The sequence below is a fragment of the Anthonomus grandis genome, chromosome 5 (assembly GCF_022605725.1).
Source record: "Anthonomus grandis grandis chromosome 5, icAntGran1.3, whole genome shotgun sequence".
Lineage (NCBI taxonomy): Eukaryota > Metazoa > Arthropoda > Insecta > Coleoptera > Curculionidae > Anthonomus > Anthonomus grandis.
The window spans coordinates 24,289,050-24,307,439 of NC_065550.1; the positions used below are offsets into that span (position 1 = coordinate 24,289,050).

General features: G+C 31.2%; 2 protein-coding genes across 7 annotated transcripts in view; both read right to left on the reverse strand.

Moving 5' to 3' along the window:
* Positions 1–18,390, reverse strand: part of LOC126736621 (protein unc-13 homolog 4B) — a 36,511-nt gene that overhangs the window by 11,889 nt on the left and 6,232 nt on the right. The window contains exons 1-3 of one of the 6 annotated variants that reach the window (XM_050441064.1): positions 16,259–16,444; positions 6,278–6,410; positions 6,047–6,181 (exon numbers count right to left, since the gene is read on the reverse strand). In XM_050441064.1, coding sequence (XP_050297021.1) covers positions 6,047–6,181; positions 6,278–6,410; positions 16,259–16,341 — 351 coding nt within the window. In that variant the 5' untranslated portion in view covers positions 16,342–16,444. Of the gene's footprint in view, positions 1–1,853; positions 2,523–6,046; positions 6,182–6,277; positions 6,411–9,181; positions 9,333–9,861; positions 10,140–15,856; positions 16,015–16,258; positions 16,445–18,390 lie in introns of those variants that run through there. The other 5 variants (XM_050441065.1, XM_050441063.1, XM_050441066.1 and 2 more) reach the window with 5 other exon arrangements.
* LOC126736625 (glutarate-semialdehyde dehydrogenase) lies at positions 6,502–9,184 on the reverse strand. The gene is made up of 2 exons (XM_050441076.1): positions 7,898–9,184; positions 6,502–7,238 (listed from the first exon to the last, which is right to left on the reverse strand). The coding sequence occupies exons 1-2, from the start codon at positions 9,051–9,053 to the stop codon at positions 6,850–6,852; spliced, it is 1,545 nt and encodes a 514-aa protein (XP_050297033.1). The 5' UTR covers positions 9,054–9,184; the 3' UTR covers positions 6,502–6,849.

Sequence of the window (18,390 nt, forward strand, 5' to 3'; positions counted from 1 at the left end):
GTAAATAAAAAGTTTAGACTGATATGATTTGGACAGCAAAAAAATAAAGTCAAGACCAACCATTGTAGATATTAATTATATTTTTTTACAAATTAAATTTATTGTACTCTTTGTTTATTCAAGTTTTGCATAAGTTTCCAATCCCAAAAAATGCTTATTGCTACTTTTTTTTCACGAAAATGAAATAAGGTAGGAAAATATATTAATTTTTAAGTGAAGCGTAAAGTCATTTAAATATTATTACTTGATTTGTAATTATTAGTGTCTAAAAAGCGGTTCAAATCAGTAAGTAAAAATTTATTAAAAGTAAACATGTCACATGTTCTTGGTGTAACTTTAAACTCGTTGCCAACGAAAGTCGATTAATTTTTTTTCCACCGATACTCAAAGTAAAATGTTAATGGCTGTTAATTGCCGTGATGTATGCATGCGTATTCCCAATAACTCAAGTTAAAGGTCAGCTATTTTTGTAGTGTTCTAATTGTACTTGGACTCCGGAGTAAGGAAATCATAAGAGTTTTGGGGATTTTCAATTAGGTTAAAAATATTTTTATTTCTTATATAGTTATTATGAATCCCCATGGCTGGGATAAACTCTATGTTATTATTTAATTGGTTATCGAAAGTGTGTCTTCAGTACTGCAATTCAAAGTAAATTTGGACTTTTTTCTTTATGTAGTTGCTAATTTTCCTTATTATCTATTTGCAGTATAATCGTTTAGAGAATAGTGGATTTCTTTTAAAGAATCTGATCGGGATTGTATCTAGTTTTGCCAGATTGTGTAGTAGAGTAGGATGCTATTGGGGTTGACCATTGCTATTTTCGTAAAGCTAATCCGCAGTATATTTAAACTTTATTTTGGGACTATAATCATAACTACATGAAAATGCCTTGATTTTTAATAAATAATAATTTAATCTATTAATTTTAATTTAAAAAAAAATCTGAATACTTTTTAAATTTGAATTAAAATTTTCTCAATCTTTGAATAATGAAAGTGGGTACAGGTTGTTTAAAAGGATTCTCAATACAAATTTTATTTTTTTAAACTTCCAATAGTACTTCTTTAATTTTATAAAAGTGAACATAGACCTTTCAGAATATTTGCTCGATTGATAAATATCATATTTCTCAATTTGTTTATAGGTTTTAACTGAACAATAAGAAAAAAGTTAAGTTGTGAAAATTGGGAAATTAACTTTGAGTGTTATTAATATTAATCTGGTGGAGCCCTTGTGTGTTTTTGCTCTCTAGGCACCTTTTAACCCTCAAACCAATCCTCACAAATTCCTTTTTTTTTAGTGGAAACAAATCCCCAACCAAAACTACCCTAACTACACAAATCCTTAACCCAGAATAAAGGTGATTCAAATCTTTTTCCAGGAATTCCTCTATATTAATATAAACAAATTTTAATATTTAGGTATACATAGTATGCATTTCAAAGATTGAATTTGTTGTTTTTTAAACCTTGGTTGACAAAATTGTTTGTAAGTTATAAAGTTTTTAAGGTAAAAAAATGCTCTTATATGAAACTATTCGAAAAGAAATGCAATGCAATTAATAATGATCAAACATTTATATCAAAAATAGTATCTCAAATCTGTAGTAAATACATGATTTTTTTGGCAGTTTTAGCCAAATGAGTAGGTGGATAAAAAAATAAAATTGTCAATACTTTCCTTTCAAGTTTTCACAAAAACACGTCATATTTAATTAAGTGTTATGGAGGTGTAATAATATATTAAGATGGCCTCTATCTCTTGATGATCTGACTTAAGCCGATATGACTTAATTGCTTGACCTAAAGTTATACGTCATTAAAACTATAACAGGTCATAAATTTACTCACAGTCATTGAAGCTAAATACATGCTGGTCTGCCTCTGCAACTCCTCTTTTTTGACACCACGAAATTGGTTTCTGGGCAAAGACCTTTTCCGGAGTTGAGGTGGGGCATACTTCGACGGCCCAATACCGTTTAACGCCATTTCAGATACGCTCGACCGAATCATTTTTCAAAGTAAACACCGAGAAAAGCACTGGCGTTATTAACACGAGAGTCGAGAGAGATCTGATTAGATTAAGGGAAATTCCTTTATTCAAAGAACGACCGAATTAAGTTAATTGCTTTTGGTCAATTAAAGGAACCAATTGACGTTGAACAAAGGAGTTTTTTTTTGTTGGGATTGCTGCAGAAATTGGCATTTAGTGCATTGCATTTGGTTCTAATTTTGTTTACGATAATTAAATTAATTATTTCGACGAAATACACTCATATAGGGCATATAGACACATAGCTATAGTTAGTTTGTTTTAAACCGCTTGAAAAAACACTTCACTTTTAATTAAATTTTCTTAGCCACAGAATTCAAAATTGAAAAATCCGCTAATCATTTTTTATCGCGAATCGCGACGATCAGACGGACGGGGTTAGAAACTGAGGTATTACGGGATCGAGCGGATCGCTGCCAAGATCTATTCTGGTATAAGCAACTTGCGTGGTCTCCGGTAGTCATCCGCTCGTTTACTGAAAAAAATTTCGAGACTTCAAAAATGAAATATGAAAGATATCGTTCATTTTCGACCGTAGATAAATGGGGCAGACCTTCGGGAACACACGCACACGAAAATCGAATTGGCGGACCTGCTGATATCGATCGGGAGTGTTGAGCAATAGAGACAATTTAAAAGAATTACAATACTGGGTTTTCTAATCAATATTCGGGTTATAAAGGGAAACATAAACAGTGCAAACAAAGGCAGTCAAAAAGAAATTAGAAGCATTAAATTTTAAATGCATCTTAATAAAATTTGCCATTGAACGGCTTTTTTTTAAAGATTCTTTATATACATTTGTTGTTTTAAATATAATTTTTTATTTGGCACTAATGTTTATCTAGAAAACCATACGCCTGTTCATATTTGAACATTATTTAAAACTGCTATGTTTAAAGAGGGCGTAGTAATTCTAGATGGGAAGCACTTCAAGAGAAGATTCTACCAAGATATGATTAACAAAATATTGCATTTCTTTCATTCTTCCGACTTTATTTTTGTTGCTTTAGCATGTGAGGGTACAGGAAAAGTTTAAGATTAGTTTTTAAATACTTAATTAAAAACTGGTCAGTTTTGTCTGTTCTCTTCTAACTCACTTGTAGAGAAATAAGACTTACTAAAACAGAACAATCCCTAAATCCTTAGAAAAACACCACTTATTAAAATCATCAATATCGATGCAGTAATCCTGACTATAGAGTTTACGGGCATCTGCAAAACAGACAGAAAAAACTTCTAGTTTACGTAGAAGAAATAAATTTACATTTTTATGATTGGGATTCATGCCTGCACGGGGTGTTAAATTTTTATTTCCGCACATTCACCACAAAGTGAATGTCAGCCTGTCAAAGTTAACTATAAATTGTTTTTCATAGTAAAAAGCGGTTTCGAAATTTGCTCATAATTTCGTTTCTTTACATTTAATTTAACAAATTGTCATGCCAAAAAAGTCCTAATACCTAAATAGTCAAGTTTCTCAACAAACAGATGATAGTTAATCATATCAAAGGCTTTAGAGAAGTCTAAAATTGATAGTGTTTTTCCATGGTGCTTAGTAAACAGTTCTGATGTAAAACTGAGTTTGTTGAAGTGCATGGAAGTTAGAGCATGCTGTTTAAGTATTTATAAGTTGTCCCAACTAAGTTTTTTACTTCTTAAACAATCCAGTAACTTAGGGATCTACTGAATTAGACTGTGTACAAACCACCATATAGTTTTTAACCTTTTCTCTTTTTTTTGCTTTCCGAAAACTTCCACAAATGTGGTAAGAAGTAATTAAAAAGGAAAAACATACAAGGGAGTAATTTCATTATGAACCAAATTTGATTTGGTCCAAAATACATAAAAGTTACTTGCATATTAAGTTTTTAATCAAAAATCTTATCCAGCTTGTAAATTTAATCCTAAATAACTTTTTCAGTTTTTCTTAAGTTCTTGGCTTTCATTTGCTATTCTTCCATTAAAAATTATGTTTGGCGAGAGACGGTCTGTATTTATTATTTTTACATTAATACATACGTTAACACTCGAAATATACAGACGTTTATCATACCAAAGCGTAAGCTGGTTAAAAGCTTAGAAAAATAAATCCGCAGATGTAAGCTTTTTGACCTACATTACAAGGGCTTCCATAAATTAGATTTCGAATTTATTTGGGTAGATTTACTACAAGAGATTTATAAAAATAGAAGGGTAAACCAGAAATAGATCTAAGCATTTTACCCTGATATCACAGATCGGTTAGCGAACATAGTACGAATATTTGAAATCTTTAGGTAATATTTCTAGAATATACATAATATATCTGTAATGTTCATGGAGTTTTTGGTATATTTAATTACCAAAGTTTGGTATTTTTAGCATTGCTACTTAGCCAATTGTCATTATTTTTAAGAATATTCTCAAGAGACAATCGGTAAAAAGGAGTTCGTCAAAGAAAGAGCATTTTTTCCCAATAATTTGATTGAATGAATAATTACAGTGCATTCACGATGAAAGGAACAAATTCATTTAAAATTCAGGTGATTTTTTCTTCTTTTATTTTTCGGGCATATCGATTAGAATTATCACTTAATTATCACCTAGAAACCATGGCGTCAATATTATTTTTTTTAAATAGAGCACTCTGTATACCATGAAATCTTACAATTCGACGATATATTCTGAATACTTTTTGCATAGCACACAACCATGTACCTAAAGTCAGCGGTTTGTCAAATTTAACGTAATAGACTAATGAAACATACGACATTAATAAAAATAAAAATTCATTTTGGACTTAAAATAGCCCCATAAAAAAAATCTCATGGGGTTAGATCCGGCGACTTTGGTGATCATTCAATCAAAACATCAAACACTCGGTCTCCAAAACCAATCATCATGGGTATTTCAATTCGCTCTTTCTCAGATAAATAAATTTTATCAAAAAATGAAACTGTTCGAAAATAATAGGATTTAATTACTTTCTAAGAAATCACATAAAAAACTAATGTTGGCGTCATAGTTTCTACTTGCGACACCCTGTAACCAAAACATTCATTGCAAAGAACGCATTAAATCAAATGGACAACAAATTAAACATTAGTTGCAATAAATCTAGAATAAATGTTTATGTTTTAATTTCATGTTTCATTAGTCTGTTACGTCATATTTGATAAACCATTGACTTTAGTCATAAGGTATGCTATACAAAAAGTAATCAGAATATATTATAGAAATGTAAAATGTCATAATATACAGGGTGTTCTATTTAAAAAAAATGTTGACGCCATAGTTTCTAATTGAGGCACCCTGTATAGAATTTTTTTTATTTCAAAAACCGTGCAAATGACAATACTAATCGAGGTGTTAAAAAAATAAAAGAAGAAGAAAATACCTGAATTTTAAATGAATTTGTTCCTTTCATCATGAATGCACTGTAGCTTAAATATGTCTGATGTAAATTAAGTCAGTTTTCCTATCAACACACTTGAATGAAATCGAAAAGCGTCAGCGGTTTCCTAAACCTGACCACTTCTTAAAAATAAACTATACGAAATATGTTAAAGTAGGCGAACAAAAATATACATGATTGCCTTTTGATCCAAGAGAAACTATTATATAATGTATAAAAAATATATCAATTATAACGACCTAAACCCTAAGAAAATCATTTAGTTTAAACTCATTAGGTAAATTGATTCTTTTTTAGTTTATTTTTATTTCTATCAAATCTATAAACATATATTTTATAGGTGTTTCATAAAACAGTTGCTTATTATTAATTGGAGCTTGTGTATCATAAAACTGAATAATGTTACTTCGTGCCATTTTTTACAAACGAAATTAGCTTTTTGTTTATGCAGTCTATATATAAGAAAGTGTATACAATTTGCTTTATATTTCGGGTGATCTATTCTAAGTGTTGTAAGCTCATAGTCATTTTTTAAAGATTTCTTAATACATTCCTTGATACAAAGTACAGAGTTAATAATCTTACAATACTTACATTAAATGCAGCAGCAATAAAATCCGCATCATATTCCTTATCTAACTCAGAGGACGATCCGTAGTCTGAAGAAGTTGCTTCACTTTCAGACGCGCTTTGTGGTGGAGTCTCAGGTTCTTCTTCTTCATCTTCTTCCTTAAAAAAATTATGAATATCAAAATACATATACATATGTATAGCTTCGATCTTAAAACATAAACTTAGCCAATATTAATGGATGTTTTCCCTTACTTTTGGTGCTATCTGTGCCGCAGCTTCTGCAACTTGTTCCTTTTCCACCTGTTCCCTATTCTGGGCCATTTCCGCTGTATCGCGGAAAAGGGAACCGAATTTTTCGAAGAATCCATTATCAACTTCTTGAATTCTATAAGAAAAACATAGTAGCAATTTGGAAATTAATGATCTAACATGCTACTAAATGCCATGAGTATCTTCAAAAGAAATAAAAGTCTGCATAGGGCTTAAGCATAAATCTTTATTTTTAATCTTAAACCACAAATCTCAATTAAAGATACATAAGGATAAATTAAATATAAAATTGCTTGTACTTATTAACTGTAGTATCATATCCTGATACTATTTAAAACAAAAACGTCCAATGACATCTAGTGAAAATTAATAAGCTACTAAACTCTTATTACATCTAACACACCTTTAACAATATACATTTATCAATATTTAACAATTTGGAAGACCAATCTGGAAGACTTGATTAATGATTAAATTTATATTGCTTTGGTTTCAGCAATTTTTCATTGATGTTCTTAACTCTGTTTCATCATATTAATATTAAAACAAGAACCTTAAGAAAGATTTCCAATACAAGTGTACTTAACATAAGTAAAATCCTCCATGCCCAAATGAGAGCCCTCTCGACCCAACCCCGACTGCTTTATACCCCCAAAAGGTGCTTCAGCACATGAGATTATCCCTTCATTGACCCCTATCATGCCTACTTCTAAATTATTGCTAACTCTAAAGATTTGCGAAACGTCTTCTGAATAGAAATAGCCCGCTAGTCCTACATCTGTGGAGTTGGCAATATCTAAAGCTTCTTTTTCAGTTTTGAACTTTATTAAGCTAATAACGGGACCAAATACTTCTTGATTGTAGACCAGCATGTCTTCTTTGATATCAGTTAGGATTGTTGGTTCATAGAAAAGTTTGCCTAGATGTGTTGCTGGCTTTCCACCTGGAATAAAAGTCAAAGATTTGAAATTTAAAAAATTAAGTCTAAAAAGGTTTTTTAGTTAAAAAGAAGCAATTTTGTTCAATTAATGATAATAATAATCTTTTACTTCTTTTTCATTCTTTAACATTTTCAGAATATATCATTTATAATCCAACTGTTTTTTTGGCGCACAAATGGGATTTTGGATAGTTTTGGTTGAAACGAGAATATATTTTTTTAATAATCTTAACACATCACAAACCTTGAGAATATTTTCATATAATAATTGAAATACAAAACTTTGCTCTAAATTAATTAAACTGTGTAATAAAAGTTATAAAACTTAAAAACTGAAGGTTTTTGGCAAATAGACACCATTTCTATAATTTATTCACCATTTCCTTAAACTTTCAATTTTAATGATGTTACTCATATAGCAGATCTTAATATAGACAACAGGTGTAGATCACATGACACAGATCATTCCCCATATGTTGACAGATACTTCAAAAAATATTGTGTATGGGGATAACAATAGTAAAAACAAAATAGAAATTTTTGGACCTTATCCAATAATTTAGTTTCTTAAAGTTTTAATCAAATGTTTTTCCTCTATTACACTTTTTCCTTACTTTCTTTTCGACTTTCTGAACTCATATAAAAATATTTTAGGTTCTTACCTGTAAGAATTTTGGCTCCTTTAGAAACTGCATCATTAACAAACTCAGCAACTTTATGCAACTGAGGTTCATTGACAAGTGGTCCCAACTGAACACCTTCCTGTGATCCATCACCAATCTTCAAAGACTTTACCCTGTGCACCAATTTGTTAACATATTCGTCGTAAACTTTCTCTTGGATGAAAAACCTGTTGGCAGACACACAGGTTTGTCCACAGTTCCTAAATTTGGATGTAATAGATCCATCAACTGCTTTATCCAAATTAGCTGAGTTAAAAACTATAAATGGAGCATTTCCACCCAACTCCAATGCAAGCCTTTTGACTCCTTGAGCACATTGTTTGTATAGGATTTTTCCAACAGCTGTAGATCCTGTAAATGATATTCCTGCCACTAAATGATGTTCACAAAGTAACTTTCCTATTGGGCCAGTGTTTGCTCTACTGCTTGTGACTAAATTGACTACACCAGGAGGAAATCCAGCTTCTTGAGCATATTTTACTATTTGTATGGCTGTCAAAGGAGTGTCTTCAGCTGGTTTTATTATAACAGTGCAACCTGCACCCAGAGCTGGAGCAGCTTTTCTTGTTATCATAGCATGAGGGAAATTCCATGGAGTTATAAGCCCAACAACTCCTATAGGCTGATGCTGTACTAAAATTTTCTTGGAAGGAACTGAACTTTGTACAATATCACCTCTTATTTGCCGACTAAGCTCAGAGAACCATTCTACAAATGAGTTTCCATAAACTACTTCCCCATTAGCTTCAGCTAAAGGTTTTCCAGACTCTAATGTTAAAATTTCAGCCATTTCCTTTTGGTTTTTGACCAGCAAGTTATACCATTCCCTCAAAATCTGTGAACGTTCTTTGGCGGTGGTGTCTTTCCACACATGAAAGGCGTCACAAGCAGCTTTGATGGCAGCTTCAGTGTCTTCAAGGTCCATGTCTGGCACCACTCCGACGACTTCTCCATTGGCAGGATTGAGGACTTCGAAGGTTTTACCACTTTTGGCACTTATCCACTCTCCATTTATGAAAGCTTGCTGTTGCAACATATTGGCATCATAAAGTGCAGGCTTTTGATGTATATGCCTAAGCACGTTAACACCGTTTAATCGTAATGCCGGAGCCAAGTTTCGAAATGTCGCAAACATCCTCGCTAATGTCAGTGTAAAATAAGATTGGAAAATATTGAATACCTATTATTATTGATAAAAATCAAGGTAAGGTAAATTGAAAGATTCTGCGCACGGTACAAACTGATATTAAAATGTTAAGTTACCTTAGTAGTGGTATTCTTCTCTGGACAAATCAAGTTTATTATGCTAAATTAAACAATGTATTTTTAAGTGGAATAAATTGATAAATTATGTTTATCCGAGAAGATAATGAAATTTTAAATTAAAAAGTAAACATACTATTCAGCTGATCGCTGCGTAAACGTCATATTATAAACATCAGAAATGTGTTTAGCGGGTTGCCCGCTTCTTTGATAGAGCGGAGGTTGTTGGTCGATATATTGACTTAAGATATTTATTATACTGGGTGCGTCAATTAAGAAAAAATAAATTTCTTAGGAAAATAAATAAATTAAAATTTTTATTTATTATTAGATAAAAAACTTTTTTCTGAAAGTAAGGAATCCTAAAACTTTGTTTATTTTGGTTTATTTAACACATGCATTTTAGATAACTCAACAGAAGAAGATAAATATTCAACAAGGTTTACTTTTATGAAAATAAAGCATATATTGAATTGAATTGAAGTAATTCAATCAACAAGTAATTCAATGGAGAAAAAAATCAACTTTTCCAACATTTATCAGATTTGGAACTTAACGTTTCATCTTAATATCGATATATATAGATAAAAAGTATAAAAATCCGAAATTGCAATGGTTAATAAGCTTGTTAATTGTTAAATAAACTTCCTGTAGTAAGTCACACACCCCTATATTCTTACCGGATCTCATGTTCAGTTTTGTCTTCATTATTTATAGATTTCTGAGAATTCAACTTGGTGTAAATTTGCTTCCACATCATCTCTTCTGTTTCCATATCCCCCATGATTAAGACAGAGAGTTTGCCCTCAATATCCGTATAAAAATACAATTAGTACCCCAACCACCACTTATACAAAACAATATTAACACCTAAGTTTTCACATACATAAACCAGATTTACTTCACTGGCACTGCAACAATAACACTACATTGAATGACCTGGTAAATGCTTGTACCGGTTATTATTGCAACATCTCAGTCTCTCTGCGTAATTTTTCGATTTAAACGTGTTCTAATAAGGTTTAGTGAGTCATACAACAATAATAAAATTCATCTGTGGCATGTAAAATTTGTTTAAATAAATGATTTGCTTTTTACGTCCTCGAGTAGACGTAGGATGGAGGTCAGTGATGGTACGTATACATACATAAAACGTACTGTTGTACCTACTTCTTATAGTAGATATGTATGTACATATACATACATGATTATGCAGGCCGTTCATTAATATTTATTATAAATATATTATAAAAAAATAATAGCTGACAAACATTGTATAATTATAACACAGGCTGTTGAAATTCAAAGGCTTTTACTGGGATCTCTGCGACTGTAAGTGTTAAAAACAGTTTTGTTTATTGGTGTAATGATGGAAAAAAGAAAAGTTGTATTCTAAATTTGAAAGTACCATTATGAAGCAAAGAAAAGAACAATTGATTTTAAGAAAAAGATACATATTTATTCAATATTTGGTTTTTCTATGGTCAATGGGTCGTACCGTAAAATGTTAAAGCTAAATGGGACCAGACAGAAAAGTTGGCTTAATTATAATATCTATCATATAACCACATTAAAAATCCTAGTATTAATTATTTATTTATTTATTTACGGAGTCCATTTACAAAAGTGTTACATAGCATACCCATACAAACATATATATATATATATATACAGATACAAAACTATCTATAAATCAATGAAAGGTGTAGATGGATTAATTAATTAAAGACCCTATGAAATAATTTTTTTTAACTGCCCCTTAAAAGATGTAATCCTAGAGTCAAAAACTTATCTGTCTTGACAGGCCATTAGCACTTCGTGTGGCTCATTAATACCATAATTGGTATGGTGGAATGGGACTGAAAATATTTCTGATTGTCTATTCAATCTGGAAGGCACTCTAAGTTTAAAAAGAGACAATTATAGTTAGATAATAATTATATTGACTTCATTGGGTTTACCCGCTATCATTGTTAGGATTCAATTTTATATCAGCATTTAAATATTCAACCCTTGAATTTGCCTTCCAATGGAATATTAGATTGGTTTATTCGAAAACTTGAAATGTAATTAATCAATAAGCAGTATATGAGCGGCAAGACGTATTTGCATGAAATAATATTACATATTTTATCAAGGGGGTGCTGACGAGTGTGAAGTCACGTGCAAACTGAGTAGAGGGAAGAAAATATAATATGTTACTCTACAATGGTTAGAAATCACTGCCTTTTTAGGAGAAAATAAGGAATGCATAGAGCTTGTAGGCATTTTTGTTATCCTTGTTTTCGCCTTCAGTGTGAAATTACATGCTCAAGAGAGCATTCTGTTATTTTTTTTAGTAATCTGCTATTCTGCTTTACTGGGAAAAATAGTGCCATTTTTGTTTGGTGCAGATAAAGCAACTGTCTGCCTGTAGAGTACAAAAAAGTGTCCTTGTTAGTTAATAATTAAAATTTCAAGATCTCAAAGCACAAATATATATACACTTTATAAATATGCTTTATATCTATACTTTATAAATTCCCGAAAAAATGAGAACTTATATAAAAACAAAAGAATATTTTAATTTTCCCTAAAAAAAATTTAAAATTTTACATTTAAAGAAAGAAAGAAAGAAAATGTGCTATATTACGTAAGAATAATCTTGTGTACAAGCATCCTACAAGCTAAAAAACAAAACAAAAATACAATTTCAAAAATTGACAAAACAATGAACAAATTTAAACACAAGAAGACAAAACTTTTTGAACATACTTGAATTAAAGATAACTAAATAAAACAATCAATTACTAAATAAAGGTAAACTTGTTGACAAAAGTAGAGAAGAAAAAAGAAAAAAAAAACTTTCCAACATGTCCAAGGTTAAAACCTATCATTAAAAAAGTCATCCAGGTTATAATATGCCTTAGCCAATAAGAGCGACTTTAATTCTCTTTTAAATTTCTTAACATCCGATATATGTTTAACACATAGAGGAACATGATTGTAATTTTTTTTACTTATGTAAATTAATGAGTTTTTGGTAAGGGAAGACGTAGGAATAGGTAGGGGAACATCATTTACACGACGAGTCAAATGGCCAGTGTCAGTGGGTAGTTTGGGAATTTTGTGAATAAAAGCAGGTGTTTCTAAGATAAAGAGTGAAAAAAGAGTTAGAATTTTTTCAGAAATGAAGAGGGGTTTGCAAGAATCTCTTAATTTAGCAGAACACAGATATCTAACTGCTTTTTTTTTAATAACAAAGACAATGTTAAGTAGCCCTTTATTGGTTAAACCGCAAAAAGGCAAGCCATACCGAATATGAGATTCAATAAGTGAAAAGTACACTGAACGCGCAACCACCCCTCCCAGCTCTTGTTTTGCCATTCTTACTGCAAAACATCCAGAAGATAATTTCCCAGCTAAATGTAAAATATGATCTTCAAACCGAAGGCGACCATCAATGGTAATTCCTAGGAACTTGCAGCACTCTTTATTCTGCAAGAGGGAATTTTCGTCAAACATCAACCCTGAACATCGTACTTAAACCCCATAATAGACGTCTTACTTACATTAAACACGAGCCTGTTGGAAGTACACCATCCTGATAAAATCTGAAGGTCTTCAAGGATACAAGTCTTAATATAATCAGAATTTTTATGGCTCCATAGTATGGTGGTATCATCAGCAAACTGAACCACCTTGCCCTGCAGTTTCAATGAACTCAAGTTATCCACATACAGTAAAAATAACAGTGGTCCCAACACTGAACCCTGAGGAACGCCGCATTTTAGGGATCTAGAAGCAGACAAACGCCCAGACACTCTAACCTTCTGAGTACGATTTGATAGGTAGGACTCAAGCCATCGCAACGCTACGCCCCTAAAACAATATTTATCAAGCTTAGATAACAGTATTCCATGATCCACAGAGTCAAATGCTTTGGATAGATCACGAAACACTGCCGCCGATGACTCTCCAGAATTCAAGGACACATAGACGCTCTCCAAAAAGCTAAAAACAGCATCATGAGTCCCTTTACCGGCTTGAAATCCAAACTGATTTGCAGACAAAATGCCATTATGATGTAAAAAAGACAAAATTCTGCTTTTTGCAAGTTTTTCAACTATCTTAGAGGGGGTAGACAAAATAGAAATGGGACGGAAATTACAAGGCTGATCCAAATCTCCACCCTTATGAAGAGGGATAACCACTGCCTCCTTTAAACATGAAGGAAAAATGCCAATATGTAAAGAATTGTTTATGGCAGAAACTAAAGCATTTAAGGCTGAATCAGGCAAAAAGAGTAACAACCTCGAAGATATCCTATCAGTTCCAGATGATTTATGGTTTTTTAGGCGTTTGATTTCATTTTTTACTTCGGTGAGATCGACAGGAGGAAAGAAAAATGAATGCTCAATCGACACTTGTTGAAGATAGTGTAAGGGATCAATGTTACTACGAATGCCCTTGAGCAAGATATTAGGTATATTACAATAATAGTCGTTTAAAATGTCAGGTCTTAACTCCGGCTCAGATACTTTTCTATGGCAATGTCTAAAATCATTAATAATCGACCAACACTCTCTTTGCCTATTTGATGACATATTTAAGCGATCCCTATAATAATTAGATTTTGCTGCTTTAATTGTCTTTCTGTTCAGACTACGGTATTTCTGATGATATACAAGGGTATTTTCATTTGTGGTATATTTGCACAATTTAGTCAAAAAACGGAGGTTTTTATCTGAAATTCTAAGGCCTCTTGTAACCTATGGTTTTCGTTTCTTAGTTTTAAGCCTCATTTTAGGAAAGCACTGATTGATCTTATCACACAGAACTTGAAAAAATAAAGTAAGTGGGTCAGAAGCCGTTTCAAGTGCATTCCAATTTACCGAAGCTGTAGCAGCAGAAAAAGCATTGAAATTTCTCCTGCTGAAAATTCTTCCCATATAATGAGATGAAGATGATACAGTACTATATGGAATTTTAGCAAGAATAGCTTCATGGTCGGAAATACCAGATGGGGGTACTGTGCATAAAACGTCATCAAAATTTGTACAGAAATAGTCAATTGTAGTTGCAGATGAAGAAGTTATTCGTGTGGGAGAAAGAACGTGCATTTTCAAGTCGTAAGAATTTAAAATACTTAAAAGAGAAGTACGTGGCAAGGTTTCATCAGTGTAGTTGATATTAAAGTCACCAGCCAATATAACCTTAGAGTGTAGGGACAACTGGGATAAAAGAGAATCAAGTTTGTCCAGAAACATAGCAATATCTCCTGTGGGTGGCCTATAAATACAAGGAAATTTATATAAATTAAAACGCTTACAAAAAGAAAGAGAGAATTCAAAAACATTTTCGAACAGAAGATTATCATACTTAAGTACCCAGATATTTTCTCCCAGGACAAAATGTATAATTTTAAGCTTTTAGACTATAGATGCTATATCAGGCAAGCTAATTTATTAAGTTTTTTGATACAGGGTTTAATAAATTATATACTAATTTTATTTTTTTCAATTTTCATCCAACATTTTGAAAAAAAAAATTGAAATGTAAAAAATGTAAAAAATGCATTTATTAACTAAAAAAAAAGCCTGAGAGTTTTCTATAACATATTTTCGATTTAAAGAAAATAATTAAGACTTCTAGCATAAAAAAACGTTTAGAGAATATAAATTATTCTACAGCTGAATTATGTGCATGCAGTATTTTAATAAAATTAGATAAGGATCAATTAAGTAATTATAATTGCAATAAGCTTTACTATACCTCTATAGACGTCAACAGCAAAAGCAAATTCTTACGATAATTATTGTTACGTTTTTATGTCGATTAGGGTTGTACCATAATTTTCATTTAAGCTTAATGAGCACAATTATTCCGAGCATGTAAATTTAATCTGGATTTCCATTTATTATATTTGCTACATTCAAATATTCAGTGATAAATATTTTTAATTATTATATTATTGTCATTCTGGGTTAATAAAGTGGTTGTATAAATAATAGAGTAAGAAATATTATGGCATCATATAGTAAATAATAAATGCATTAAGCTAAGACTGGTTTTCCCAAACTAACAAGAAAAAATTGTGTTTTTTTTTAATTTAAGGGGAGTTTTGCATATTTTCACCCGGGTATTCTGATCTATTTCATTAATAAAATAATAAAAAATAAAAAGCTAAACTACTGGAATTATTAGGTACTTATCTTCTGAAAATTAACATTTTGAAAAATGACTTTCGAAGCACATTTGAATTTTGAATTGCCTTGGCATTTAAAAATAATAGAAATAATCCTTTTTGGTTTACTTTGACAGGAGGTTTCAATTATATTTAACTCTTGTTTAACATTTTACTTAAATTTGTATTTAAAAAAAATGTAAATTGGCGCAAATAGCCCTTGAAATCCAAATGAATAAAGTCAGGGAAACGGGGTATAGCATGATCGGTGAATAGGCGATATTGAAAAGCAATCTGTCGGTTATTATTACAAAAAATTCTGTAAAAATGTTTTTTTTTGTTCTATTTGAGACCTTCAAACGACATTTTGGTTCCCCTCAAAGGATATTACCATACCCCTTATATTTCTGTCTAGTAAGCAAATAAGTGTTACTCCACTGATTGATGTAAAGGCAAATTTTACGTATAGAAGGCATATAGGCGATTAAGTGAAATTAACCAAAACTAACCTTCCCTTTTGAAAATCTGCCGAACTTTGTCTCTGAAACGTTGAGTGTAAATAATTCCACATTTCACCACTTAAAATTATACACCAAATTCAATTTGGTGACTTCTTAACACACGATCCGTAAAATCACATCTGGTTTCGTGCAAACAAAATCACTGACTGAAACTGCTCTTATTAACTATAAAAATGCGAATATATAATATTTTAAAATAAAGTTCGTATCTTTTAACCGTGGGTTTCTCTGGGAATTACCATCCCACTTCCATCATGTTTCAATCGGATTTTATGCAGGGGGGGAATGTGTTATAAATTATCGAAATGGTCAGTTTTGTTTACTGAAAACTGAATGTAAATACGTAGCGAGCAAAATTAGCAGGTCGAATATAATTTTTCAATCACTAACCTTTCAACTCTTTCAGATTTTTCTTTTTCCTGTTGCTCATATAATTTGTGGAAATGTCTTATAAAATAATCTTCACTTGCCATAATTGTAAACTAATCACCTATAATGACTCCAAGACAAACACGATTTTAAAATATCACAAACAAAACAAGTACAAAAATTTTGGCAACCGTATCTCGCTCACATTATTCGACTAAACTGAAAGAACTTTGTCTATTCTTAGCTTAGTGCACCATAAAAATTCGGCTATTCTGTTAAAATTTCGTTAGTCATATCCTCTGTGTACTCTTGTAATTATCTTATTAACAATAAGGTGTTTAAGTATACATTTTAGTATCCTTATTACAGTTAGATAACAAAGTTTGTCAGGATTTTCTTTGAAATGTTAATTTAACAGGTTGCATATACTTGTGGTGACGTATTTATATAATTTGGACTTATCGTTATAATTATATATAATAGTGTAATTTTTAAAAACTATATCGTATATAGTTGATAACCTGGGATTAAGTCAAACTGAGATCTAACCATGTCCATGATTTTTCTACAAGAATTATATTTTTATTCAATTGATACATTTTTTTAAATATTTTTGATTAAATCAAGCTTCTTAAATGAAAATTCTTAGTTAATTAACATTAAAATAGTAAAACAGTTAAAAAAAAAGATATAGCTTGATTATTTACTATTTGCAGTTTCTTGACTCCTGTCTTATTCGTGTGGTGGTTGTCAGAAAGTTTTTGCATTAATTCATACCTTTTATGGGAAATAGCTAGTATTCCTCAAAGGTTAATATTAAGATATGATATCTGAGCTTTCGGTCCATAATGGCTCTTTTGAGTTTCTGGGAGTTAATTCTCAAAAACCCAAAGTCTGCAGTAAGGTATATAATATATTCTCATAGATCTTTAGAAGCTCAAATATTCTACTGGTTATCTTTGAGTTATCACAAAAACATTTCGTCACTGAAGTATAATCTTGGGTTATCCATTGCCGCAGACTTCAAACTAAATTCTTTCAGGGATTTTCAGTTTCATAGTAGAAATGTTTCTGCGTCAATCTCATCTGGATGTTTTGCAGTCAAAATCACTGCCAGAAAATCACCTTAATCGAAGCATGGTTTAGATACAGAATATCTGCTATTGGGTGTTTGGGGATCAGTAAAACCTAATAAAATTTTATCATTCCATTCGTTATCTTGCTTAACCATCTTTCAAGGGGCCCAATAATTGATCCTTCCATAAGACGTTTTAGAAGGGATATTATAAGAGATGATTGGAAGATAATTTAGTGGATAGCGGGACTTATGTCACAAGGTATTATGGTTTGAATAAGTTTAATAACGTTTAGACAATTTCATCCCTTAGAATTTTATTTTATTTAATTCTGCAGAAGAAAGAACTTCATTTTGCTATTCATATACGCTATATCAAACTGACAAAATCAAGAAAGTTAAGGATTTCAAACATTTTTGCTAATATTGGGTATTTTTAACACCATATTGAAAATTACGTATAGAATACTCATAAAGATAAATGCTCCCCATTACGTTCGTAGTACGGGTCAGTGATCACCTATATCCTGCGTAAAACAAGAACAGGTTCATCTGCTTCTTCAACCAAAACAGTTTTCCCTTCACTGGGAATTACCTATTATACTAGGCAGTGCAGTGACATCGTATTTTTAGATTTTTCGTTTATGTTTTTATTAATTTGCTGATGACATTGTTTAACATTATAGGACTGTTTTTTAGCATAAGAACCCCATCTATTGTCCTATCCTCTTTCGTTTTATGCTTCCTTTTCCAAGTTTTACTGGAAATATTCCTGGCGCCATCCTCTGCCAGAGATTTCAATATTAGTTTCAATCTGAGGATACGTATACGAGAATACCATATACGGAGCGTTTTATTAATTAATGGGAAAAAATCAGAATGAGTTTATAGATATTTGGGAATATTTACACGAGATAAACTACGAATATTTTCATCTTATGGACCAGAAGAGTGTTTTTGAAACGAATTCTCAAAAATAACATAATTCTTATTTTTCATTATTTTTCAGATAGCAGCAAAGTGATGACACAAATCAGACTATATTCAAAGAATGTTTGGACATTCTACGTAATTTGGA